Source organism: Manacus candei, unplaced genomic scaffold, assembly GCF_025592945.1.
Source record: "Manacus candei isolate 608988 ecotype Guabito, Panama unplaced genomic scaffold, ASM2559294v1 h1tg000029l, whole genome shotgun sequence".
NCBI classification, from domain to species: Eukaryota; Metazoa; Chordata; class Aves; order Passeriformes; family Pipridae; genus Manacus; species Manacus candei.
In genome coordinates, this window is record NW_026138077.1 from 2,437,127 (window position 1) to 2,462,228 (window position 25,102).

The 25,102-nt window shown below is 47.9% G+C and overlaps 1 protein-coding gene and 1 long non-coding RNA gene across 36 annotated transcripts in view; both read right to left on the reverse strand.

Moving 5' to 3' along the window:
- Positions 1 to 10,952, reverse strand: part of LOC127472620 (uncharacterized) — a 39,797-nt gene extending 28,845 nt beyond the window's left edge. For both annotated transcript variants that reach the window (XR_007905086.1, XR_007905085.1), the window contains exons 1-4: positions 10,669 to 10,952; positions 9,715 to 9,964; positions 7,703 to 7,874; positions 7,458 to 7,556 (exon numbers count right to left, since the gene is read on the reverse strand). This is a non-coding gene — a long non-coding RNA (uncharacterized LOC127472620). The remainder of the gene's footprint in view (positions 1 to 7,457; positions 7,557 to 7,702; positions 7,875 to 9,714; positions 9,965 to 10,668) is intronic.
- Positions 1 to 25,102, reverse strand: part of LOC127472609 (uncharacterized) — a 177,550-nt gene that overhangs the window by 145,348 nt on the left and 7,100 nt on the right. For 22 of the 34 annotated variants that reach the window (XR_007905079.1, XR_007905080.1, XR_007905082.1 and 19 more), the window contains 6 exons: positions 24,725 to 24,912; positions 24,498 to 24,635; positions 24,223 to 24,337; positions 23,958 to 24,095; positions 23,492 to 23,704; positions 23,204 to 23,359 (listed from right to left, as the gene is read on the reverse strand). The exons of 11 other annotated variants lie outside the window; for them this stretch is intronic. Coding sequence is in view for 19 of the 23 variants with exons in the window: in XM_051791084.1 (XP_051647044.1) it covers positions 23,204 to 23,359; positions 23,492 to 23,704; positions 23,958 to 24,095; positions 24,223 to 24,337; positions 24,498 to 24,635; positions 24,725 to 24,912 (948 nt within the window). In the remaining 4 variants the exon portion in view is untranslated. Of the gene's footprint in view, positions 1 to 20,023; positions 21,825 to 22,121; positions 22,179 to 22,443; positions 22,547 to 22,937; positions 23,040 to 23,203; positions 23,360 to 23,491; positions 23,705 to 23,957; positions 24,096 to 24,222; positions 24,338 to 24,497; positions 24,636 to 24,724; positions 24,913 to 25,102 lie in introns of those variants that run through there. One more of the 34 variants, XM_051791092.1, reaches the window with a different exon arrangement.

The following is a 25,102-nucleotide window of genomic DNA, read 5'->3' on the forward strand; positions in this document are numbered from 1 at the left end:
TCCATTCCCTCTTGTCCTGTCACTGCAGTTCCTGATGAAGAGTCCTTCTCTGACTTGGAAGATTGGTCTGAGGTCTCCACACAGCCTTTTTCAGCCTGTCTCCACAGGGGAGGTGTTCCAGTCCCCTTAAAAACTTCGTGGCCTCCTCTGGACTTGCTCCAACAGTTCCATGTCCTTCTTACATTGGGGGCATCAGACCTGTACACAGTATTCCAGGTGGATCTCAACTGAGCAGAGCAGGGGGGGAGAATCCCATGCTGCTGGGGATGCAGGTATCCAGTGGTTTCATTTCTACCAAGGTAAGCAAAGGTGACATGACAGGTAAACTCCTACCTACATGATCCAAAAACCAGGATAACAGACCAGTTCCCCTGTCTCCCAGATATTCACCCCATTTGCTAAATGAAACCTTAAGTACCAAGGCGTATTTTCCAGACTACAGCCACTTTCCCCTGACTAATTGAATCCAAATAATAACAGTATGAATTATTTTTCTCCTCCCCCCCCATGACTCCTGAATTCCCACGCCATAGCTCCTCATTAGGCCTGGTGTTAATTAGAATGGACTGTGAAGTTCACTACATCTGTGCAAAATAGTGGGGGTGGACAGACACATGGTCTGAGCTCTTGTGAAACCTCCAGGTCCCAAAAAATGACCCAAATAATGGTGATAGCTTCTTCAGTAATTTCTTTTGATATTTATCTTCCCATGAAGTTCAGTAAAAAGAAAAATAGAGAGGAGCTTACAAAAAAGTAACCTCAAGCGCTTTGAGGAGGGAGTTATTTTGCTCAAAAGCCTTTCATTAATAATCCCCTTAATAACAGGTTTTATTAGCTTGTAAACGTTTCCTTTTGCTCAATCATTTGATGGCATCCTTGGCAGCAACACCCCATAATTCTTCCTAGCGTGTGTGTCAGCCTGCTGTTTAAAGTTTAAATTAAAGCAAGGCTTGTGGTTGAGGCTCTAGTGCACAAAAAGGAAAGGAAAGCATCAGTCTTTAAAGTAACAGTGTTCCTATTAGCATGGTAGCTCCCCAGGACAGGAAAATCCTGGAATACCACCCTCTTAAGTAATGGATTCAAACTCTGAACCAAAGACCTTTCCATCCCTTCAGATCTGCATCCTCACCCACTCTTCCACTGAAAAATCCTAAGCACTGAAACAACTGTAAAACCAAGCTGGGAAGTAAATGTATCTGCCTCTAAAAGAGGGGCTGTAAAACAGGGCAATAAACAGAGCTGATTTCACAGAATTACACCAGAAAAGAGCAGTATGCAGTGCTTCTGGGAATCCTACCTGGAGTTCTTTGAATCATATCACAGTTTGGATAGAGAGGAAAAACAGTCTTTCTACCTGGATCCTGCTGACCTCTCTGGATCACAGAATACCAGAAAGGTTTGGGTTGGAAAGGACCTGAAAGCTCATCCAGCTCCAGCCCCTGCCATGGGCAGGGACACCTTCCACTAGCCCAGGTTGCTCCAAGCCCCGTCCAACCTGGCCTTGGACACTTCCAGGGATGGGACAACCTGTGCCAGGGCCTCCCCACCCTCACAGGGAAGAGTTTTTTCCTAATGTCTCATCTAAACCTATTCTCTGTAAGTTTGATGCACTAAAACTGGTGAACTGCATCTCACACACTGGTCAGTTTGGTGCTTGGACTCTCTCTGGTCTCCCAAAGGCCCCACGGAAACTTCATGGTGCAAACAAGAATGGAAGCTGTAGGACTTTGGACCAGCTCCTGATGTCTCTCCTGTTTCTCTCTTGGCTTGGCTACCATGGAGGATTCTGGAGAAAAGTGGCAGGACACTGAATTAATATTCTCAGCCAAAAAAATGAGTAGGAGGCCTGGCAAGTAAGTTTTCACTCTCCCCATGATTCACCAGGAAGTCAGACAAGGAATGTCTCCACCAGGAGAAAAATAGGCTCCGCTTAATGGCATCTTTAATGGTGACATATTTCTTTATGAACTGCCAGTTAGTTACTGGAACAACCTCAGCGCAGAACAAGAGTGACTTCTAGTGCAGTCCAGGAATATGGCAAGTGTTATTGCTTGGCATTATCCCTACATGTGTTTGAGTTCATCAGCCTGTGCTGCCTAACGCAAACTAGGCTTGGTCTGAACTGCAGAGTGCCTGCAAAAGTGACGGGGATGTGGTGGCCCTGGTGAAAGCAAAAGCCTTGTCTTGTTCCATCTTACAGACACGGAAAGCCATCCCAGGTAACTTCATAAAGCAACAGTGCACACATGGTTGCTGGTGGCAGCAAACTGGATTTCCTGAATGCAGACTTTTCAACTACAGTGGTGTAGTTACCTCACTGACCAGTTTGAGAGCTAGAGTGCTGCCTGCATGATATTCCTGAGGGAGGCTGAAGCTTCTCCTCTCCACCTCCCTCACTGACCCTTCAGAGCCTCTCTGGCACTCTCTCCAAATCTCTACCCCTGGACCATGCTAGGAACAAGATGCCCAGATGCCAGATCTGACCCAGCAGAGCCATGCTTATGCTCTTAAATGTAGAAGAGTTTCTGTTTTCACCTGTAACTGCTTCACACTAACTTGGCCATTTTTGAACCTGACTAATGACATTCACACACAGCCTGGGCAAATTAATCTAGCCCTGCCCAAGCTGAGATCTGCAGGCTTCCATCGACATCCCACTGTGCTCAGACAGGACTGTGTTACCAGCTCAGCAGAAAGCCATGGGACACCAGATGTTCCTGGCTGTGCGGAGCACTGATCCCTCCCTGGCTGCTGGGACACGAGAGACAATCCATCGGGAATTTTTAGTCACCTCCTTTGCTGTGTGACCAAATTTGTCTCACAGCATACATCGTGTCACACAGGGTCCTGCTTCTATCTCTTGCCCAATGGTGACCTGGTGGAAGTCAGGCAGATGGCAACAGCCTGGTTGGTCTAAAACTTTTAAGAACCAGAGCCCCACCATGCCCAGCACCCTCTTTCAGAGTCCTGTTCTCTCTGCCTGTATTTTTTGTAGGTTTACACTGTCTTCAACTAATGGCAAGTAAAAACAAGCCCCTGGTATGCTTCTACTGAAAGTGTTTTATATAAAACTGCAGACAGAGAGGAACAGAAAATGATAAAATTGAAATATCAGAGTGAGGGGAAAATAAATGGTTAACACAGTTCGTACGTGGTGCTGCCTTCGTGCAAACACGATGTCAGCTGAAAACTGCTGGCAAGTGAAACCAAGAGGGATGGATCTCAGCTGAACAGTATATATTCCCTGGGAAAGAGAACACAGAAGTTGCCCGTAACTGCACATGGCTATCCTGTTTGTACAAGATCAAATTCTTTCCTGTGCACGTAGCAGCCTTTCCAGAATCACAGTCCATGACGTCACCCAGTGCCAAACGCCTTCCTTGTGGCTCTGCTTTTAACACTGGAGCCCCCAAAACAGCTGGAGAATATCACACACAGTCACTGTAGGTGAAACCCTGGGTGTCAACTCCTCATGGAATCACAGAATGGTTTGGGTTGGAGGGGACCTTAAAGATCATCCTGTTCCCCACCCCCTGCCATGCCCAGGGACACATTCCGCTATCCCAGGTTGCTCCAAGCCCCATCCAACCCAGGTCCTGAACCCTTCCAGGGATGGGGCAGCCACAGCTTCTCTGGGCAACCTGTGCCAGGGCCTCACCCTCCTCACAGAGAAGAACTTCCTAATACCTGATCTCAACCTACTCTCTGAGTTTGAAGCCATTCCCCCTTTTTCTATCACTCCATGCCTTTCAGAAATTCTCTCTCCGTCTTTCTTGCAGGTTCCTTTCAGGTACTGGAAGGTCTTCACTTCTGCAAGCCAGGATTTCACAGGGAGATTATCACATCCCACCCATTTAGGGATCCAATGAAGCCAGCCAGATCATCCTCCAATCACCTTCCAAGAGGACCAGGCACCACAGAAACCTACTCAGAATGCTCCAAATTGCCCCAGTCAGGACCCTTTCCCCACCCCGGCCTGAAGTGCCTTGGAGACCTGAGCATAAGTGATGGGAAAGTCTGATGGAGTTCTGATACCCAACTATTCAAAGCCCATCAGCAAACTCTGGTATGTTTACAGCCAGATATTCAAAGCCAGAAGGAAAACCACAAAGCACCGAGCCTTCAGCATGTTGATCTCTTCAGTCTCAAGCATCAACCTGAATATGTTTTTGAACTTTAGGTGCTCTCCACTGCAAACATACCCTGACATATCTTCTCCCTCCACAGAAAATATCCTTTGAATAACAGTTGGTTTGAATGCAAGGAAGAGACACTTCTGTCAGGGGCATAAGTTATTTAGAAATATTTCACTAGAACACTGGAGCAAATAGAGACCTCACTGAAAATGAGAATGCTCATAGGGAAGAGTGATTCCATATGAGTTTTAAGTTTCAAATTTCACAAAATGTTTTGCTGTAACATTTTTCAAGGGAAAAGTTCCAAGTTTAGAGCCTGAAATGGTTTCATTTAAAACAATGTTTCTTTCTTCTACAGATTTCTGTTTCCAAGCTGGGCTGTTGAAGATGGACTGAAATGTAAGACATTTTTCATGTCCTCAACAGGTCCAATAATATACTTTTCTCTTTTTATTAGAGGTGTGATTTCTACCCCGTCAGATTCCAAATGGAAAAAGAGATACAGTTCATCTTTCTCATTCCTATTTAAAAAACTCTCCCCCACCCCGACACAGTGAAAAGAAAAAAGCCAAAATAGCTTGTTCTGGGTGTGTCTGTGCCTCTGTCTCCCAGATAAAAAAGCCCAGAGTGCCTCAGGCTTCCTAACTCAAGTGTATGACTTTGCCTGGAGCAGTGGAGCCCATTCAGTTTGGAGAGCAGAGATTTAAGGCTAAAAAGAAGCTGGTTTGGTTTAGACAAAAGCTGCATCATTCACCCATGGCTCTGTTCAATTCTCTGCTACCAGAAAACCTCCAGCAATCACTGGAAGACAGTCTCAAAGACTTTCCTGCAATGTCCATAAGAAATGGCTTTAATACCACACCCAGCATAAGAACTTGCTGTATGTTCCAGGCTGCTGCCAAGACTCTGACTCTCCTTCCTGCATCTTTAGTTCCTGGGCAAAGCCATATTTCTAATCTGTACATAATGTTCAGCTTCATCTCTTGCAGTTTATGAACTTGAACACAAAGGCAATTCTCATCACCACTGGAAGGAGTGAATCTCCCCTCATTCCCTGGAAAAGGAAAAACAGCATCTGCCAAGGCAGACACTCCAGCCTAAACTTTTCATATAACACAAGGAAAAACACCTCTATAACATCCTTACAGTTACATCCAAGTCACTGGAGACATGGGGTTTATTTCTAGCTCTGACACAGACACCTGATATGAACTTGCACATTCTTGAAGACCTGTCTCTGGCTGAACCAACTCTTTAAAATCTGAGTAACTCATCTCATTGAATAAATCTGTAAGGGACATAAAATGCTACTCTGTGCCTGAGAAAAAGTCAGAACCACATCCTGAAAATTCTCTGCAGCTCAGTGCTCAACAAAATAAGCATCTTGACTCTTTGTTTTCTAATGCCAAATTTATTTCCAAAACAAATGTTCCTAATCCTTAGTGCCAGCTTAACTTGTGAGTGGTTTGTCACTGAGTCAGAGAGAAGTTGCCTCTCACCATGGCCAAGATTCAACCCAGCTAATGGCAGGCACTGAGCTCCTTGAGTCTGCTCGAGTCTTTACGTGCCTAATGAAGGGACAGACAATGTTGTAAGGCAGTTCAGATGTTGATAGAGCTGAGTCACCCCTTCTCTGTAACCTGAACATGCCAGACATGACTATAAAGAAAATAGTAACCACTATTTTGGGGGCAAAAGCCAACTTTTCACATCCATCAATCACTAGAAGGCTGTGCTTTATTAAAGACCTGAACGCAGCAGGAGCACAAGAATGTTTCTATGCCTGAAGCCTCAGCCAGAGCCAACCCAGCTAAATTTTCCATGGAAAGCTTTAGCTTGAGGGAGGAGAGCAGGGTGGAGGTGATAGTATCAGTCACTTAGTGACAAAGTCCTGCCTGGCATTGCCTCCTCAAGGAATGAGCCAGCTGCAGTCACTGTTGCCAACCTTCAACCTCATCAACCAACTGAAGGGGCCCTATTCATATCTGAGCAATACTTATTTTAGCCAGGAGATTCAGCCCTGGGAATCTCTTTGAGGACAAGATAAGCCTAGTGGGATTTGGCCAGTTAATGCCTATCCATATCACACGGTATCCAAACACCAGCTCAAAGTACAGGACAAATAGCCTTCCATTACACCTAGGAAGAAGAACAGGCAAGAGATTGCCCTTATTTCACGGATATGGGAAAAGAAAGAGAAGGACTGTGGTAAGAACACCACTCTTACTACTCCAACATAAGGGCAATCAATACCTGCACCTTCATGGTTAATGTTCCCATTATAGGGTGGTTTGCTTTCACCATTTCATATCAGCAAGAAAATCACAGTCTTCTCCTTTCCAGGCTCTGCTAATATCCTAAAATCACAAGAGCTTTAGGTGTTGCCTGACACTCACACCCAGGTCCTTCAAATGCTCCATGCCAATAACACCATTACCTGACTCTTCTCTACACAGTGAGCTCATAAATATTTACAGAGAGAACAGAGTATCTGTCTTGATAATCCCTGTTTTCTGAGGCTGAGTTTCCAGCCCATGAAACATCACGGCTCAGACTGGTGCCATGTCCTGACATTGCCAGAATATGCTTCATGTCTGCCCCAGCAGAAGGGTTCAGATCCACCTTTGCAGTTTCAGGCTTGGTGTTTCCAGACTGGGGTCTCCACACGTTGCCTCCACCCTGGACCTTGTGCTGCTCCCTCAAATCTCAGCAGTACCAACAGCACCCAACTCATCCCCTTCACTTCCCCAGGGGCCACAGAAGAAGCTGTGCTGGACAGTCTCTCTTCTGATAGCCAGTTCTGTGCAGGCCAAGGAGACTTTCCTCTCAGAGCTGTCCTGCCTTTAAGAAGCCCAGATTTTAACCACTCACACAAGGAGCACAAGCAGTACAATCTATTTCACTGAGTATAGTTTTGTCACTGTCTAAGAGTTCAGACAAATGATTGAACAGGTCCTATCTGGCAACAACACACACAAAACCTAAAATCAAGCCATTTTAGAGTGTCTTACACATGCTTTTAGGTGCTTAAAATAGGCCACACTGCAACAAATCCCTGCCGCTAGCTAAGTGTAAGTAATTCTCCTTTTTGGCTTACTATCAAACATAAATCCGATGAAAGATGAGCACAGTCCCACAGGAAGCCATCAGAGCTGAGAAAGCTCCTCAGGCACCCACTTGAGAAATTGATACTTCTTCTTGCCAAGCTGCAAGATACAGGCAAGCTGATGGGTAACTCTGACATCCTTCTGCTGTCGCCCCTGTGTTGGTGTTGACAGCGGGAACAGGAGAGAACAGAAGTCACTGAGGTAACTCGAGTACCTGATGTGGGCACACACGTATTTACTGCTTCAGGTCAGCTGCCTGTCTTTTCAGAGAAGTCCTAGAGTCTCTCATGTCCTTTTCTTTATGCATGGCAACCTGCAGGACAGATGGGAAAGATTCTGGAGAAAAGGTGGTATTTGGTATGAGTAAGAGTGAAAGTATTTTGGCTGGGAATGAGTGGGTATGCAAAGGCGTGGGAGTTGTGATTCATGAAATGCTTCCCTTCCCCAGCAGTTCCCCACCTTGCAAAGAGCAAGTCGCTGGCACTGGGGAGCAGGAACTCAGTGGCCAGGCATTTGGCAGGAATGTTTCTGGGTCAAGAGCCAGGACTCGAGCTGCGTGTCAGCCAGAGCGTCTCCTCAGAGCAGCTCTGATGGAGCATCACCAGGAACAAAGCAACACTTCCTGAAACTCCTGCAAGGGGAGATTGAAAATTCAGCCAGCCCTCAATCCAAGAGGGCGTCAAATGCACAAGGATCACGTTTCCTCTCCGGTTCCAAATAAAATCCCCACTATAGGTATGTTGAATGGTCCCAAGGAGCAAATTCAGCAGTAGTTGGGCCTGAGAGATCACAAGCCCAGCTTGTGGGCTTGGAAAACTGGAGTGCAAACTGAGCTGCAGTGGCACAGGATTTCTCTCTCCCTGACACCATGGGCTATTGTAGCTGTACGTGCCCCTGATGTAACCCTAGAAATGATCTCTTCCAAGCACACTGGTGCTTGTCCTGACCTCTGCTCCCCTGCTGGGGAATGCACAGGCAAGGGGGATGCTCCGTGTGCTCCACACAGAGCCTAGATTTTAAACGCTGGAAACCTCCGAGCAGGGTTATCCTATCTGCCTCAAATCCAGCCCAAGTACTCTCCTCTTGTGAAGACAACTTGAGGATGAGCACATCAATATTTTAATCAGACTCTCAGCAATATTCAAGACCAGTGAAATGTTTAAAACTGGTACAGAGAACAAACCAGCAATGCCCCACATAATCAACATTGTCAACTCTTGGAATAGCCAATATTTTATTCAAAATGCTGCTCTGGGAATCATTTTGCTGAAAAAAAGAACAAATTTCAGGAGGGCCTGGGGAATAGGAACTAACAAGCCCAAAAGGTCTAGAAACAGAAGAGGCAGAAAAAGGAATTTTCTGTTTTTCGGTCTTTGATGTCCTGACTTAACTATTCCTAAACCACAAGGGACCAATAATACTTACTTAAGACCTTGTTTGATTAGAAAAGTATCAAAAGCAATGCTCAAGTTAAAATATCAGGAGGCAGTGTTAATTGTTCCTAAAAGGAAACTTCAAGACTAGGCAAAAAAAAAAAAAAAATCAGTTTCCTTATTAACTATGGCAGTTACCCCTTTAAGCATTAATAGCTTTACAGAACAGAACACAAAGCAGTGAAACCAAACAGTTTGGATTGGGAATGACATGATATGCACTACTTAGCATGGTTTCAGATGTAGTCAGATCTCAAAGTGTAGGCAAAATACAGACAAATCAGAAGTGCAAAGTTCTCTTGCCTGCCTTGGAAAGGAAATATGTACCTGCTGCTCTACAAAGAAACAAGATTCCTGCAAAACAAGAGTTCACATCCATGCACAAGTACCAAGTTCCATTCTCTTCAGCCACTGGCAAAAGGACTAACCTTCCACGCTCAAATTAACATTTCCACTCTTCCAGTCCAGCCCACAAGTGGGAAAGCCACAGACTTACAGTCAAAACCAGAAACCATAGATTCATCTACGGAAATTACAGCTCCTGTCACCATGAAATTATCTGGGAACCAATTGATCTCTGGCATTCCAAGAAAAGGGGATGGTACCACTCTCTCCTGAGCCATCAAGGGCTGCTGTGGAGAAAATTTTCCTTCCTGGTACTCTGGCAAAGCAAGTGCAAGAGCAATCACAGCTGTGTCTGAGGACAGGAGACTACTCTTAGCCAAAGTATTACTAATGCAAGTGTGCTGAGCAACCACAAGCCTATGTGGGTATGGATTTGTGGGTGGGCAGTTGCTGGAGGAAACATTCATCTCTGTGGGGTGGAAAGAGCAGCAAAAATGTCCTAAGGGCAGGGAAGATCAAACAGGAGTAAAAGTACTTATTCATTGCTTCTCTTGTTTGCTTCCATTTGTAGATGAGCTGCTAAAGCCAGAAGAAAGATCTCAGAAAAAGAACCTTTTTTTGTTTCTTCCCAACCACTGACAAAAGGGTTTGCTGAATAATAAAGTATTTATGTATAAAGTAGAGTTGAAATACCATTATGACCACGGATGGCTCAAATACAGCAGATGGAATTCAATGCTGGTGGAGAGAGCAGAGAAGGGATGGAGGTGGAGCCTTTCCTTCTCATGCCCTTGTAATTCGGAGGTCTGTGTGACATGGGAGACCTCCAAAAAGCAAACTCCTCCTCAACCTGACACAAGCAAAACCTCCAGCTGGATCCTGTGTGTCCTAGAAGGGCTGCTCACACATCTGAGATTCTGTCCTGGGCCTCTTTCCACAGCTCCTGGTTGTATACAATATAAAAAGCCAAAAATAGCTATCAAAACAAGATTTGGAAGCTTCCATATCCCAGGATAATATTTAACTAGTAGGATAAAGAGAGCAGTGGCACCTTCTTTAATGAATTATGGGCTTTGTTTTTAGCTGAATATACTCAGAATGGCTAAGTGATCCGTTTAAGTGCTGGGGAAGAATCTAGTTCAGTCAAGACACAAAACTTCAGCAGCCACCACCACCTGCTCCTCGTGACTGTGAGCAAACCTGCTGGTCATAAGGCACTTGGCAGTTTACTGGTCCAAAATATGAACATAAATAGAAGCATTAAATAAATCTCATCTCCCTGCCCTGTTCCCTCTGCTGTTGTTACACCACAGAAAGGTGAGAATAAGTTTGCCAGTGAATTCATCATAGTACCCATAAAATTGCTAGGAAACGGGCCTACTAAGACTGCCACAGTCACTGGCAATCAACCTTGGGGGTAGAAGGTTTAATCCTCTCTCCTCTGAAGCCACTGGATGGATGACTCACAGTAGACTGGTGTTGCAAAGCTCCCAGTTTCTCTTCAAATTGAGCGGTTGAGCTTCCCGCTGCTCCAGAAGCAAAGCAAAGCCAGAGCCAAACACCACACACTAATGGATTTTTCCACATGCTGAGACCCAAGAGCTTTAAGGGGCTGTGAGAGCTCCTAGAAATAGAAAGTTTCGTTACCTGCCTTGGAAAACTTTGCTCTGTGCTCTGCAGTACAGTCCTGCCCGTGTTTGTAAGGACGCTTGAGGTCATGAATGAAAAACATCAATGCACATTTCTGCTCAATTCTGTGAGGCCTATGAGGAAGGAGACAGGAGTGTTTAAAGTAGATTTGTAAAAAGAGTATCACACGATCCCTGTGACAGTCCTACCAGGGCAGAGTACTTCCCACAGAATAAGGTGGACAGAATATATTCAGCATGTGACCAGCCTGACCAAAGGACTGCCACAACTCAGTGACTGCTGAACCTCTCCTCCCTGTGTCCCCAAATTAGTGCCTCATGTTGTAAATTTTAAGTGGTAGCACAGTTGGCAGCACACTGCAGACCTTTGTTTCACAGATTCCCAGATAACTGCTGCTTTTGTGCAAGCCCTTCTCAAGCAATAACAATAATTAAGTGCCTTTTATATAAGGTCTTTCATTCAACAGTCCCAAAGTGCTCAATAAATTTAACAAACCATTAATACTCAGCAGATGTATCACTTCACAGATTTAAAGAGGCCACATACTTCTCCAGGATCCTCCACATTCCCACAGATGGTAGGTACCATAACTACCATAAGTATCTATCAGTTTGCAGAGAAGTTGAATTAGGAGATGCCAAAGGCCACAGTGCATTTTGCTGATAACAAAAGGATTTAAACAGAGTTCCTGGCTCTTAACTTTGTTCCCATGTGAGCAGAAGACCACCCTGCCTCCAGAAATTCACACCACTGTGTATCCAGAACACTGAACTGAAAAGTAAGGATGCATTCCTAGACTGCATGAAAACCCCACTGGTTAAAGTGAGCCAAGTCCAAGCAACAAGAATTTTTTCACTGGGACAACTTAAACTCACTAAAATTGAATTTAGTGGCCCAAGCAGGACATTGAGAGAAGTCCAATAGTCACCAAGGAACTGTAACCTTTCCCATACATGCCAATGGAGGGTAGAAGAGCAGAATTTCCCCTAACAAAACAAATCATGGAATCTAATGCTTGAAAGAATAAGTCTTTCCACAACAGCAATGCCATCTTTACAACACCTAGATTAGACACCCATTAGCTCATAATATACCCAAAATGCACTCAGGCAGCTGGTGATGAGAGCCAACAGCACAAAATGAAGCATCCACATGATTGCCACTGATAATATGGATCCAGACAAGGAAGGACTTTGTCCTGCCTCCTGTCCATATCCCATAGCTGACACAAGCAGAGTGTGGGCAGCAGGGCAGGGGGAGATTCTACCCCCTCAGCTGAGACCCCCCTGCAGAGCTGCCTCCAGCCCTGGGGAACAACAGCACAGGGACATGGAGCTGCTGGAGAGAGTCCAGAGGAGGCACCAAGATGCTCCCAGGGCTGGAGCCCCTCTGCTCTGGAGCCAGGCTGGGAGAGCTGGGGGGGTTCCCCTGGAGAAGAGAAGGCTCCAGGGAGACCTGAGAGCCCCTTCCAGGGCCTAAAGGGGCTCCAGGAGAGCTGGAGAGGGACTGGGGACAAGGGATGGAGGGACAGGACAAGGGGGAATGGCTTCCCACTGCCAGAGGGCAGGATTAGATGGGATATTGGGAAGGAATTCCTTCCCTGTGAGGGTGGGGAGGCCGTGGCCCAGGTTGTCCCAAAAAGCTGTGGCTGCCCCATTCCTAGAAGTGTTCAAGGCCAGGTTGAATGGGGCTCAGAGGAACTTGGTCTAGTGGAAGGTGTCCCTGCCCATGGTAGGGGGTTGAAATTATATAGTCTTTAAGATCCTTTCCAATCCAGGCCATTCTAGAACTCTATGAACCCAGCATCTCTGGAAGCATGAAAGCCTTCTCTGTGAGTCTGAACCTGTGGAGTTATTCCTGACATGAAATCTTCTGTCAGACAGTAGCCAGACTTCAAGATTCCAGCTAGTTAGCTGCTGTATAACTAGGTCATGCTTCTAACTCATCAATGTGGCATCACCCAGAACATCCTAATATTCAGTGGCCAAACGATCAGGTTCCACTGTCCCAACAACTTACCTCCCCACCAGCAAAACCACAGTAGCTGAGCATCCGTGCCCAGGCTGCACAAAACATCAGGAACAGGCTTTGGCTGAGGTACAGCTCACACAATTATCAACTGTGAGGGTGTGCAAGAGCAGCAGTGATTCCTCCAGCTGTGTCTGAGCCCCAGTGTAAAGCAAAACATTTCTCATTCTTTCTTAGTCATAGAATTGTAGAATACCCTGAGTTGGAAGAGACCCACAAGGATCACTGAGTCCAATTTAACACTTCTTGACAGTTTGTTTACCTTCTACTCCTACTATGCCACTGCTCCCACAGGCAGTTCAAGCTCTGCCACTCCATTCGAATTATACTGCATTTGTTCCTTTCAGGCAAATAAAGAGGCATTTTCAGAAATCTCAGATAGTTTGAGACCATGGTACAATAGTCACAGTAATCTAAACTGCAACTTAACTGTGTATCCCCATTCATAGTTGTAATAATTAGAGGTTTGAGTGGGTTTTGCCTAAAGTTTATCTACTTATGAAGAAAACTGCACTAGTCTAACACCACATCGCAATCACTTTGTAACACATCATGCAATAAAGTCCAGTCCTTAACTATTGCACCTTCTGCTGGACACAGTGAGAATATTCACATCCTCTCCTAAGCTTCCTCGCCTCTAATTGTCTGATCTACTTCTCCTGTTGGTATCTTACACTCTGGATTTGAAACAGAAGTGGGAACCATAGTTATTGGAAGTGCTTCCTTCTCTATTTTCTACCAAGCATACCTTGGATAACTGATCAGCAATGCAACCAGCTGACAGAACAACCAAAGGGAGACATTGCCAAGCTCTTCTCAGCTGAATTAGACTAACACAGAATAAGTAACCTGGACTGTATTTAGAAAGTCACAAGTCCACTGCTTGGCCTGACTGTGGGTGAGAAGAAGGCCCATCCAAGGTGACACCCAATTCTTCTCAGCTGAAATAAACTGAATTTCTACCAATGGGAGCCAGGTTTCACAGGCTACAACAGGGAAAGTATTCACTGGACAGAGACTGTGTGAGCACACATGAGAGACGAGACTGGGGCCCATTTTTCATCATGTGGAAATGTAACAGTTTTTTACTCTGTTTCATGAGTCAGTGTTCCCAACGGAAAGAGCACACACGTCATGGTTTGGCACTGCACCCCACTCCACTTCCTACCAGCCCCATCCCACGATGAATCCAGGACAGCCATTTGGTTAACCTCTTCAAGGAGGGGTTTGTGGCAGTGGTGGTCTCCAGGAGCAGGAGGGGTGGCAAGGCAGAGATGTGTCTCTCCTTGCAGTCCATGCAGCATGAACCACCACTGTAAGGAAAACAAATGAGCCCAGAAAGCAGTTGGGAAACTGGAGAGAAAGGTCTCCTCCTGGCATGAGTCAAGCCCCAAAACAGGTCAAAGAGCTATTCTGGTTTGCAATGGGTACAAATTGTCCACCAGAACCTATGACAGTTTTCTCCCCACTGATTCATTCCTGAGTATGTCACTGGGCTAATGGACACAAGGATGCCGTGGTTGCTCCCATTCACTCAACGTGCAGGACACAGGATTTTCAACAGAAGGTTGCCTTTCATGGTCCTTCATGTCTCATTAACATGGCAAAGTATCCCTGAGCTGCTAATCTGGGAGGGTTTCTATTTTGGCCACAATATGCATCTGGGAGGGCTGCAAAACAGTGCTCATGGCCTAATTAAAAAATAAAAATCAAAGGAACCAGCTCTACACTCAATCTCAAACCTAAGACAAGCCTTTGCTGAGTTAACAATCTTGCCAAGAGGTCTCTGGATCCATACTGCCTTATATTCTCTCAATCCTAAACTCCTTTCCCAGGGTCTTTTGGATAAATCCATCTCACCTATTATCTCAGGTGCATCCTTCCATAGAGCGACTAGGCACACAAAAACATCACATATCACATGTGAGGGAAGTGCTCCAAACTATGGGATTTCTTAACACTTCCTTTTCTGCCTCTTTCTTCCATGAGTATGTTGTGAATATACTACTAAATATCACAGTTTATCCTCGAAGTCCCAATCTCTTTGCCTTTGTCTGCAAAAATTATTACATTTTATGGAGTTTAGTTAATTTGGGCTGCCTGAATAAACAATTTTCCAGGCCAAAATATTAAAACTATAAAGCCATAAACGTGATAATTATTCCTCCTGCTGACTGATCGTGGTGCTATAGAGCTGACCACTCCACACATGACAGTGCACATTCTGCAGTAGCAAGGGCTGATATCAACTCCACCAGCAAACACAGAATATAAACAGCAAAAAACCCAGTAGGTTTCAAACATTAATGGTGAAGGACACCAAATTCTATTACATATACTACAGGGACAAGAAGTTACAAGCTGTTAAGGGATTTCCAGCTACATCTGTGATATACAAGGAAAGTCCTCAAGTAACTCTGAGTAGGAAGACCTCTTCTTGAATCAAAAACTTTGGTTTTTAAGTCACCCCTCCCACTGCATGACTGCTCCCCAAGAAGGCTATTACTTGGAAAAGCATCATTTGAAATTGTGTGGGATACACCACAACCAAAAGAAAGTGGTCCTGCGGTGTGCTGTTAAATTGATCAGACTAGATATGCTGGTATTTCTGGAATTCAGCCTCTAAGTGGTAAATTTAATCATTTAGTAGAATCTAACTTCTGTGTTAGGTGCCCAGAGACAGCATGAAATTTAGAAGGGAAAGTAGTACCGCTTTCTCCATCATATAAAATTTACTGAGAGAAATAAATTTGAATTTAAGGTTAAACATGTCCATACCTGTTTATTTTTTCCTTCCCCCTCTCTGCTTTACACAGAGAGTTTCCTACGCTTTACAGTCTTGTTCTCCTAACAGAGCCTGTAAAATTCCTGTGCTTCCTAACAGAGCCTGCAAAATTCCTTATCACAGTTCTCCTCTTCCCATCTGGCCAGATGTGTTCTCCAGAGGTTGTGCTGGACTTGAGGTGGGATCCTTGTGTCTTCTGAAGTCAGTGGAAGGTTTTCCCTGGGCTTCTGTGGGAACAGGACTCCATCTTTTGTCACATGCTCTCCAAGATGCAACAAAATGCTCTCTAGGATGTCACATCCTGGAGATGTTCCTATTATCTGGACTCAAAAATCTAAATGGTGAAGCCAACTGCCAGTTCCCATGCTCTTCCCAAAAAGAGGTGCAAAATGAAGCACATCTATCACAAATGTCATAGCTTAAGTAAACAATGGATCTTTTTTTCTAAAGTGTAGGTATGCTGGGCATCCAAAGAGCTAAATATATAATCCTTAATTCCTGCCTGGAAGGAATAGGATTTGGTTTATATCCATGCATAAATCAGGACATGGCTCCTTATACTTACCTTGACTGTTTTAACGTGGGGGGTTTTTTTTTAAAAAAAAAAAAAAGCTTTGAGCTAATGTTTCCTTGACATTTGTTTATCATAGCCTAGATCCTTGAAAAAGAGACTGGAGTAAATCCATGCTTTCAACAGCACACATCTTACAAAAGCCTGGGAACTCTTAACTATGGGAAAAATGACAAGGCTTCAGGATGACTCATCATTATTTGCAAAAATGTTGGAAGAAACTGGGGAACAAAGACTAATTAATGTATTTCCCACTCTTCCATAGATTTCCATCTGCTCTGCCCCACTTTTTGAAGGCCTCAGCACACATAGAAATGTTTCTCTGCCTGCAAAGAGGTTGCATGAGCAGGACTGGGGCTGCTCTCAGGCCTGCCCTCTAGACTATTTACAAGAGCTTGTAGTCCAAGGACAAGGGGGAATGGCTTCCCACCGACAGAGGGCAGGGGGGCTGGAACCAGATGAGCTTTGAGGTCCCTTCCAATCCAAACCATTCTAGATTCCTGTGAAACCAAAGCAGCCTGAGGTGGCCTGGGGAGGTGGGGAATGCCCACCCTTCTGGTACAGGCAGTGCGACCAAGGATCCTTAGTGCTTTCCAGGTAAGGCACCAGGGCACACGTGGGGCCACAGCCTCCCTCTCTGAACTCTTAAACACAGCCCCTTGCTAAATGCAGGGCATTCCCACCGTAACTGGGTCTTTCTGCTCTCAGGACACGGGCACAGCAACCTGGCAAACAGCTGAAGGGCGGGACACTGGAGCCAGACGCAGGAGTCCTCCACTGGAGCACACACCCTCAGCCCCCCAGTGACCCTGCAACTCACATCTGACAGCTCTGTGCACTTTACCAGTCAGTGCCATACAAGATGAAGCTCCTTAGGTGAGTGCTGGAAAGGAGCAAGGATGTTTTTCAGTGCTGCTGGATCTGGAGAAGCAGGCACAAGTGCAGATTGATGTGCACCTTATTAGCTGGTCTTCAAGACCTTCTTTGGAATATTACTAACCCCTTGCTCTCAAAGGAATTCACCAGACATGCTTGGAGGATCTCCCAACTTCTTCAGACAAATCAGCTCTGCAATGACCTTCCTCCAGCCTGGTATTCTGAGTACTAACTATGGAAGACAGGTAAGTTGAAAATAAACTGGAAATTCTTTCTAAATGTCTTTTTCTTGAGACTATAAGAACATTTTTGCAAATGCTGCAGAGTCATGTTCTAGTGAAGAATGCTTCATTAAAAGCTCTTAGGAGACCAACAAAGACCTGAAAATTGGATAAGTACAATTTACAGTAAGAATTTTCTAAAAAGGGAAAGAACTTTTCCCTCAGCTTGATCAGGGTTCCACATCCTCCCCAGTTTGTCAGCTCTGGAGCAGTGTCTCACAGGGAGGATATCCAACACCCTGGAACTTTCTCTTCCCTAATGAAAGTTAGGGAGTGAAGTTTCTTATTAAAAAAAAAATTAAAAATCGTAGTAACAGTTTTGTACCTTTCTATGGAAAAAACCAAAACAGTCCCAGCGGACTAAACCAAGAATCTGCTCATCTGTCACTTCTAATGACAAAAAACTGCCAACATTGAAACTTATAATTTCAGAGTCAATATTACTGCTCATCTTTGCGGGAGATGGAAGAAAAAAAATCCATGTTATTTGCTACAGCAGAGCCCACAGGGCCCTTGTTTTGAAGTGTTACTTAGTCAGATCTACTAACCTTATCCACACAAAGTCACTGTATCTTGATCCAAATCAGTTTGAAGTCAGAAGGCTTGTAACTGATACAGTGGGAACTGAATGAAACCCTGGAGAGAGAAACTGAATGGGAAACGGGTTTTAAAGAGAGACCTCTTGCCCCCAAGGCGAGACAGTCCTAGGAAACTACAGTAACACATTGTTCTTGTTGAGCCTTTTGCCAAGGCCAAGAGATTTAAAACAAACATAGCTCTAAGACAGCAAAGGCAAAGATTTCCATTTTTCCCCCAGACATTAGCTCAGCTGCAGTATCCTATTGACTTTCTGCTATCTCTGCAGAGTATTTCCGGCTTCAGCTGGTGGCACAGAAGACATGAAAACTCGCATTTTGCAGTTTGTCTGAAAATGAAACCCCTAAGGCTCTATGTGAAACAGTTACTCACAAGACAAAAGGTTTCGAACCTCTCAAACACCCACTTGGCTCTTGCATTACATTGTGAGGAATTATCGTCATTTAGAAAAACTGGAAGACTTCTAAGTTCATGAGAACAAAAAGAGGGTTTCCACCAACACAGTGACAACAAAATCTCCACGTAAATACAAAAAGATTTCTCAGAACAGAAGTAAAAGCCATGCAGATTTGACAGCACAAATATTTCCTATTTCTCAAGAAAAACAAGTGTTCAACATGCTAACTCTGAACAAGACAAGCAGTGAAGCTGCTCTCCAAAGGACTCCAGAAATACTGAATATTCATTTTGCTGACATGAATCTCACAAAGCATAGAAAAAAAAAATCTCACAGGACCCTGCCTTCCTATCTTCACAAGAGCAGGGACAATCTGAGCAAGTGACATTTCCCTATGCTAGGGAACCAAGCTTAGCTCTTGCTTCTGTAAGTAAACTGCATTCCCAGAGCCACACTATAATGTACTGATCTGCTGTTCAGTCTTTTTCCACTCAACGTGTTTTCATTTCTCATTCAAGATCTCCCTCTGCTTCCCCAAGTTGGGCATTGTTTTCTTTTAAATCAGCATCTCTTCTTGCTGTGTGAATGCCCAGGCTGAAGGACAGATGAGGACTCAAAGATCTGGCTGCCTGTAAAATTTTTCAGAAGAAAGACTAAGTCAGGTGCTTGTGGTAAACTCACCATCTCCAGACAAAATATTTGAGGGCCTGTGTAACAGTTCGTTAGGATACATGCCCGGAATAAAGACAAGTTCAACAAACATTCAAACACACAAAGTATCTTTTTATTACAGTGAGAATAATAATAATAATAAACTTAGCAAAGATAAACAAAAAACCAAAAAGAATACAAAATAACTACCTTACTGGGTGACATTAAAACAAATAGTACTAACAGCATTTAATACAGTATAATATTAACTAGTAAAAAGGGAATTAAAGGGATACCAAAAAAGGATCTTAACACAATATTACGGATAACTATTAACACGATATCGGTTAGTAAAAAGGGAAATTAAAGGGAAATACTACGGACAACTTATTTATGTAACAATATTCAAAAATAAAAGGGGAATTAAAGGGACATTAAAAAATTTGCTTTCTCATTTGCTTCCTATCAATAAACTGTGCTCACCCACACAGACAGGCCAGGGCTACCAAGACCTGCAGCAGCTGGTGATGCCTGAGTGGCAGCCAAACCCCGCCTGTTCATCACCTGAGAGCAACAGTCTGTGCATGCCCTGCTGTAGGGCAAGGGGTGAGTGACCCCTGCCCACATCATCTTCCCCACCCCTATGTATGCCCTCTACCACTGTGTTTCAAGGGTAGATGTATTATCTTGCAATATGTAGCAAAACCAAGGAAGAACTCAGCTCTGATAATAGGGGATATCAGGCTGACTTGCTAAAAAGCACAATGGACCTTACAGTTAACTTGTGCCATGAAGTTGCATTGTACAATACTCTGGCTGGTTTCACATCCTAATATGATTTCTTTCTCACACCTCTATGCTCCATTGATCATCAAATTCAAAAGTACCCCCCTTACAACCTGTTCTCCACAGAACAAAACATAAGTATTCTGAAAAAGGGCTGCTTGAGGAACAGGTGGAATTTTGAACAAAACAAACAATCCTGACCATGAGGATACAGACTCCCCTATGTCTTCCCTTTTCAGGTTCACAAACTGCACCATGACTTTTCTTTTAGCAGCATGCCTCTTATTATGAGAGCACCTACACTCAATCAGATCCCAAAGGGAAGAAAAGAGTTGTGTTGTATCCTGAGGAGGAATAAACTGCTTGGGACCAAAAAAAACCCATAAAATCACACAACCAGTGGCTTACCTCTTCTGGCATGCACCATTTTCCACAGCAATTTCAGCGGCACTGATTGTGTCACTGCACATCTACAGAACACACACTTACAGCTCTACCATTAAAATAAGTTCTCAGTAGATTTCACTGCTGAGGGAGAAAAGCCCCATTAACCACATTACATCTCAAGCCTGCTTCCACTGACAAGGTTTGGTTGTTGCTGGTTCTGCCTTCTTTCTCCTCTTTGCTCATAAACTGGGCCATCTTTGCCGCAGACACCAAAGGACTTCCCTCCATCCCTGAACATCACCATAGGAGGCCCTGTTTCAGCTTCTTCTGCTTCTTCCCTCCACTCCAGAAAGGCCTGCATTTCGAGTTCAGAAGCCCATGCCTCCTGTGTTTTTAAGGTGTCTGCTTGGAGGAGAGGTTGAGCAGCTGCACCCTAAGGCTCATGTGCCATCTCAGTCTCTAAGGTTGGCCCCAGCGCCACTGCCTTGGGACGCCTGAGCGTGGAAGGGGAGTGTGCCTTCAGGCACAGCCACGGAAGCCAGTCAGGACGACAGGCTGCCCCTGAAGCTGCCAAGTGTTGCTGTGAGGCTGGGCAGTCAATAGAAAGGCCTCGTGGTTCCTTTTCCTGAGGCCTTTGGCCAAAGCCGGTGTAGTTGTCCCCACAGCATGCCTGCTTTTGGCATGCTGGCTGGTGTGGGTGCCGCAGTCAGTTGTGGAAAGAACGACGTGACAAACTCAAGAGGTTCCAGCAGAGTGGTGATTAGCTCAGAGCTATCGCAATTTATTGGGGGGGGGGGGTAGCTCTATTTAAGGGGTAGGTAGGGAAGGTTCTGGAAAACAGGAAGGAACATGGGACTGACAGGGGTGATAACCAACTGGGGAAGGAAGGAGAGAACATGTGATGAGCAAGGCCCAATGAGGGAAACAGCTGCAATGCAGCAAACTTGGACCAATAGGAAAATGAGGATTAAACATGAGGGGAAAAATACAATAAAACTTGAAAAAACCAGGGTACAAACATTTTAATACAGGCACTAACAATATTAAAACTGCCTTCCCGGTCTAACTGTCTTTCTATGTCCAGCGTCACAATGTTTCAGTTCCTGGCAGGTGTTCGGCTGTCACTGTCTCTCTGAGCGTCTCTTTCAACTGCTCTGGCCATCTTTGAAACTGTTTTTCTTCCTTCCATGTGCCTGCCGCCTGTGGGTGCCTGGCTGAGGAGGCCCAGGCGTTGTGGCTGCTGCTCCTGTGCACAGCCTGCTGCTCTTGTCTGTGGCTTGGGCGGCAGTGACTGCACGGCCCTGCCCGAGGAGCCCCGCGCCCTCCCCGTGCTGGCAGCAGCTCTGCAGGCCCAGAGCTCCAGCTCAGCGGGCTCTGGGACACAGCCCCGTGGGCTGGGCAGCCGGGGGGGCCGGGCTGGCCCACGGCCCTGTCTGTGCCCCTGCCCCTGGCCGGCACCCAAAAAAAGCTCCTGGGCCTCTGTGGATGACAAGATTTATTTAATATTCCTATGCTAGCGTAATAGGAAGGGCTTGTGGAGAAGAGGCGTCTTCCCCACAGGCTCAGGTGGCCCCAACAGACAGAGCTGCCTGCATCAGCTCTCCACACAGCTACAGCAGCACAGGTACACACAGCCCCACACAGAAGGCCGGGTACTCCATGCCCTGCAGAGCTGGTCTTGGAGCTGCTGGAACCTGGGGTAGGGAGCTCTCTGTACAGCTCCAACAAAGGAGATGATTTCAAGCGCCAGCTTGGAGACAGTGGGGCTGCTGTCATCTGTCATGGCTTGAAGGGCTGGAACAGAGAGGAACAGAGACAAGGTCAGAGCCCGGATCGGTGGGGACCTGAGGAGCCCCTCCTGCCAGGGCCATCCCACCCAGCTCTTGCTGTTGCCAGGAGGGAACAGGGTCCAACGGGATCAGCCAGGAGGTGCTGGCCACCAATACCCCCGTGCCCCTGGAATCTCTCTCTGCTCTGCCCGCACTGCCCCTCGTCCGGGCAGGGAGCAGAGCCCTGCGCAGCCAGGGCAGGATTGCAGCTCCCTGCCCCGGGCTCTGTGCTCCCCTCACCAGCCCCACTGCCCTCACTCACCATCGATGATGAGTTGCAGCTCTTGGTACTGTCCCCGCAGGTACCTCCCGGCCATCCCTGGGAACACAGACCCTGTCAGGGCCCCAGCGGCACAGCTCCCCCCCGGCGGCGCTGCCGGCCCGGCCACGCACCCTCCTGCCCTGGCAGGGCTGAGCCCGGGGCCTTCCCGCCTCGGGACTCCCCAGGGCTGGGCTGGCACAGGGCGGCAGCCACCAGGGCACTCGGGGCTCCCCAGCACATCCCTGGGCCCATCCTGCTGCCGCTGCAGCAGCCGGGGCTGGGGCCGAGCTGCAGCGGGGCGGGGAGGGACCTTGTGGCTCACCCATGAACTTGACAGCCGCCTCTCGCAGGGGTTGCTGTGGGCTCCACAGATACGGCAGGGCCTGGTGCATGTATTTGGCCACTCGGCTCCGGTCCGTTTTCAGCTGCAGAGAGCGGCAGGGCAGAGAGGGAAAGGTTGGCTGGGGCTCTGCCCCTTGGCCGGGCACTGCCTGCGCCCAGCACTGGCCTCCCCTGCCCGCACAGCCCTGAGGCCCGGGCAGCAGCTGCTGGGGCCGGCTTTGGAGGGAGCAGAGGGCTGGCTGCTCCCCGGCAGCCGCGGGGCCGCCCTGCCCCACAGCCCAGCTGGGCCGGGGCTCCAGCGGCACCCTGGCTCCGGGGCAGAGCAGCCTGCAGAGGAGCCCGCACGCCCCAGGCTTGGCAGCAGCGGGTGGGGCGCAGGCTGCTGTCCCGCGGGCGGCTGCAGCAGTGGGCAGGGGCACAGTGCCGGCCCCGCACTCTGGGCATCGGGGACTGCGGCTTTGGGGTCATCCTTACCAGGCACTCGCCGAAACTCCATGGCTCCTCTGTGTTGACCAGGCGCCCAAGATCCCTCCTCTTCAGGAACCTGGTCACAGCCAGCAGCGCTTTCCGAGCGGCCTGCAGAGCAACAGAGACCAGGACATGGCACCGCAGCCCAGGGCACAGGACCCGTGTCCCTGGACCAAGGCCAGGAGGAGGCTGGAGCCCAGAGCCCACAATGTGCCAGGACAGGAGGCAGCCCAGCCCCCTCCCATGGGACACCAGAGCCCACGAGTCCTCACCTTTTTCACGACCGGGTTCTCATCGTGCCGGTGGAAGTAGAGCGGGAGCAGGCTCAGGCACACGTGTGGCTTCAGGGGTCTCTTTCCCGCTCTCTCTATGAGTTTCATCACACGTGTGAAGATGACCATGGAGCCCTCCCGCACATTGCTGTCGTCCTGGTGGAAAGAAAGAGGAAAAGACCTCAGCACCAGCTTCTCCAGGCCCCAGTGGGCACAGACTTGAAAATCCACAGGGCACAAAGTTTCCCAGCAGCACCCAGAGCCCACGGTGGGGGCACAGAGCCTTACGTGGTCAAAGAGTGGCCGGAGCGCCTCAGCCAACTGCAGGCCGGTGGGGGTGGATATTAGAGGGTCTTTGCTGTGGACCCTCTTCTGCAGCTGTGTCCAGACACTGCTCCAGAGCACATTGTCGAGCACAGAGAGTGTCATCCAAACCGTATCTCTGTCCTCGTCCCCCAGGAGCTGCACCAGGCTGTCCAACAGGCTCCAGATGCTCTTGTCCTGTGAGGAACACAAGGCTGTGCTGTGAAGCCATGAACGGCTTCAGTCCCAACCCCGCTCCAGCGGGGCAGCCCCACGTGCTGCCGCGGGGCCCGGAGGCCAAAGGCCTGTGCCGAGGGACTGTGGCAGCTGAATAGGGAGGCAGCAGAGCTGGCAGCAGCTGCCACAGCTCCTGAAGCCAGGCCAAGCCCAAGTGACTGCACTCCCCAGCCCCAGGATTCCAGCACAGCTTCAGCCAACTGCCCCTTCTCACCATCACGGGATCCTGGCTGAGTGCTATGAGGACTCTGAGCCCCAGCTGACGCCACTTTTTGTCTGTGCTCCCCAGGTTCCTTGAGAGGATCTCCAGGACTCTGTCACCACATTCTCTCGTGTCCAGGCAGTCCAGGACCTGAAAGGCACGGAGCAGTGATGGGGTGCCCGGCTGGCAGGAGCCCAGACCCGCACAGGGCTGGGCCCTCCAAGAGGCCAGAGAGATGGAGGCAGCTCGGTGCGGCAGCGCTTGCCATCAGGCTCACCTCCACAAGGAATGCCATAGCAGGGAGGTCCCAGCACGGCTCCTCCCTGCTCAGCAGCTCCAGCAGGTGGAGTGTGATGCGGGAACACAAGGGGCTGGAAACACGGCGCATCTCCCTGACAGGGGGAAAAAGGCACCATTGACTCCGAGCCCGGTGGGCAAACCTTTCCCAGGACGGACTCACAGGGCCCTGGTCTTTCCCCACCAACCCAGGAGGGATCGAGGGCACTCTGGGAGGCAGAAAGGACAGGGACAGCGGGGACAAGGGGGTCTCACCTGGCCAGCAGAGCCACTGCGTAGCGGCGGCTGCGAGCATTGAGGAGCCTCGCCCAGCCACGATTGTGGTCCACTGAACGCACCACATCCTCACAGTGCAGGCAGCAGAGCAGGGCCTTCATGCTCAGCACTGCAAATCTGTGTGCAGAGCAAAGCCCAGGTCATGCTGGGAACCCTGGCCCCAGCCTCGAGGGCATGGGAGGGAGGGGAGGACTGGGATGGAGCACCTGTTGGGGTCAATGGGAAGGTCGTGTTCCTCCCGGCATCCCCTCCAGAAGCTGTCAACCTCCTCGGACATCTGCTCTGTGGTGATGAAAACTTGGAAGAGCAGAGCCACGAGGAGATGGGGGGAATACTCCATCAATGGCCCTGGGCACTGGGGCTCCTGGACAATCGTCCACAGTGCCAGAGTTGCCTGCAAAAGATAAACCACCCGGACACAGCACTCAGTGCCCGGACTTCCATGTGGCAGGGCCTGAGCGTGGCAGGGCTCCCCCTGCCAGGGGAGACTTGAGGGGAGCGCCCGGCCTGGTGCCCCTGAACCTGCTGCTAACCCACATTTCCAGCCCAGTGCCTGCAGGGAGATGGGCAGGGAGATGCCATGC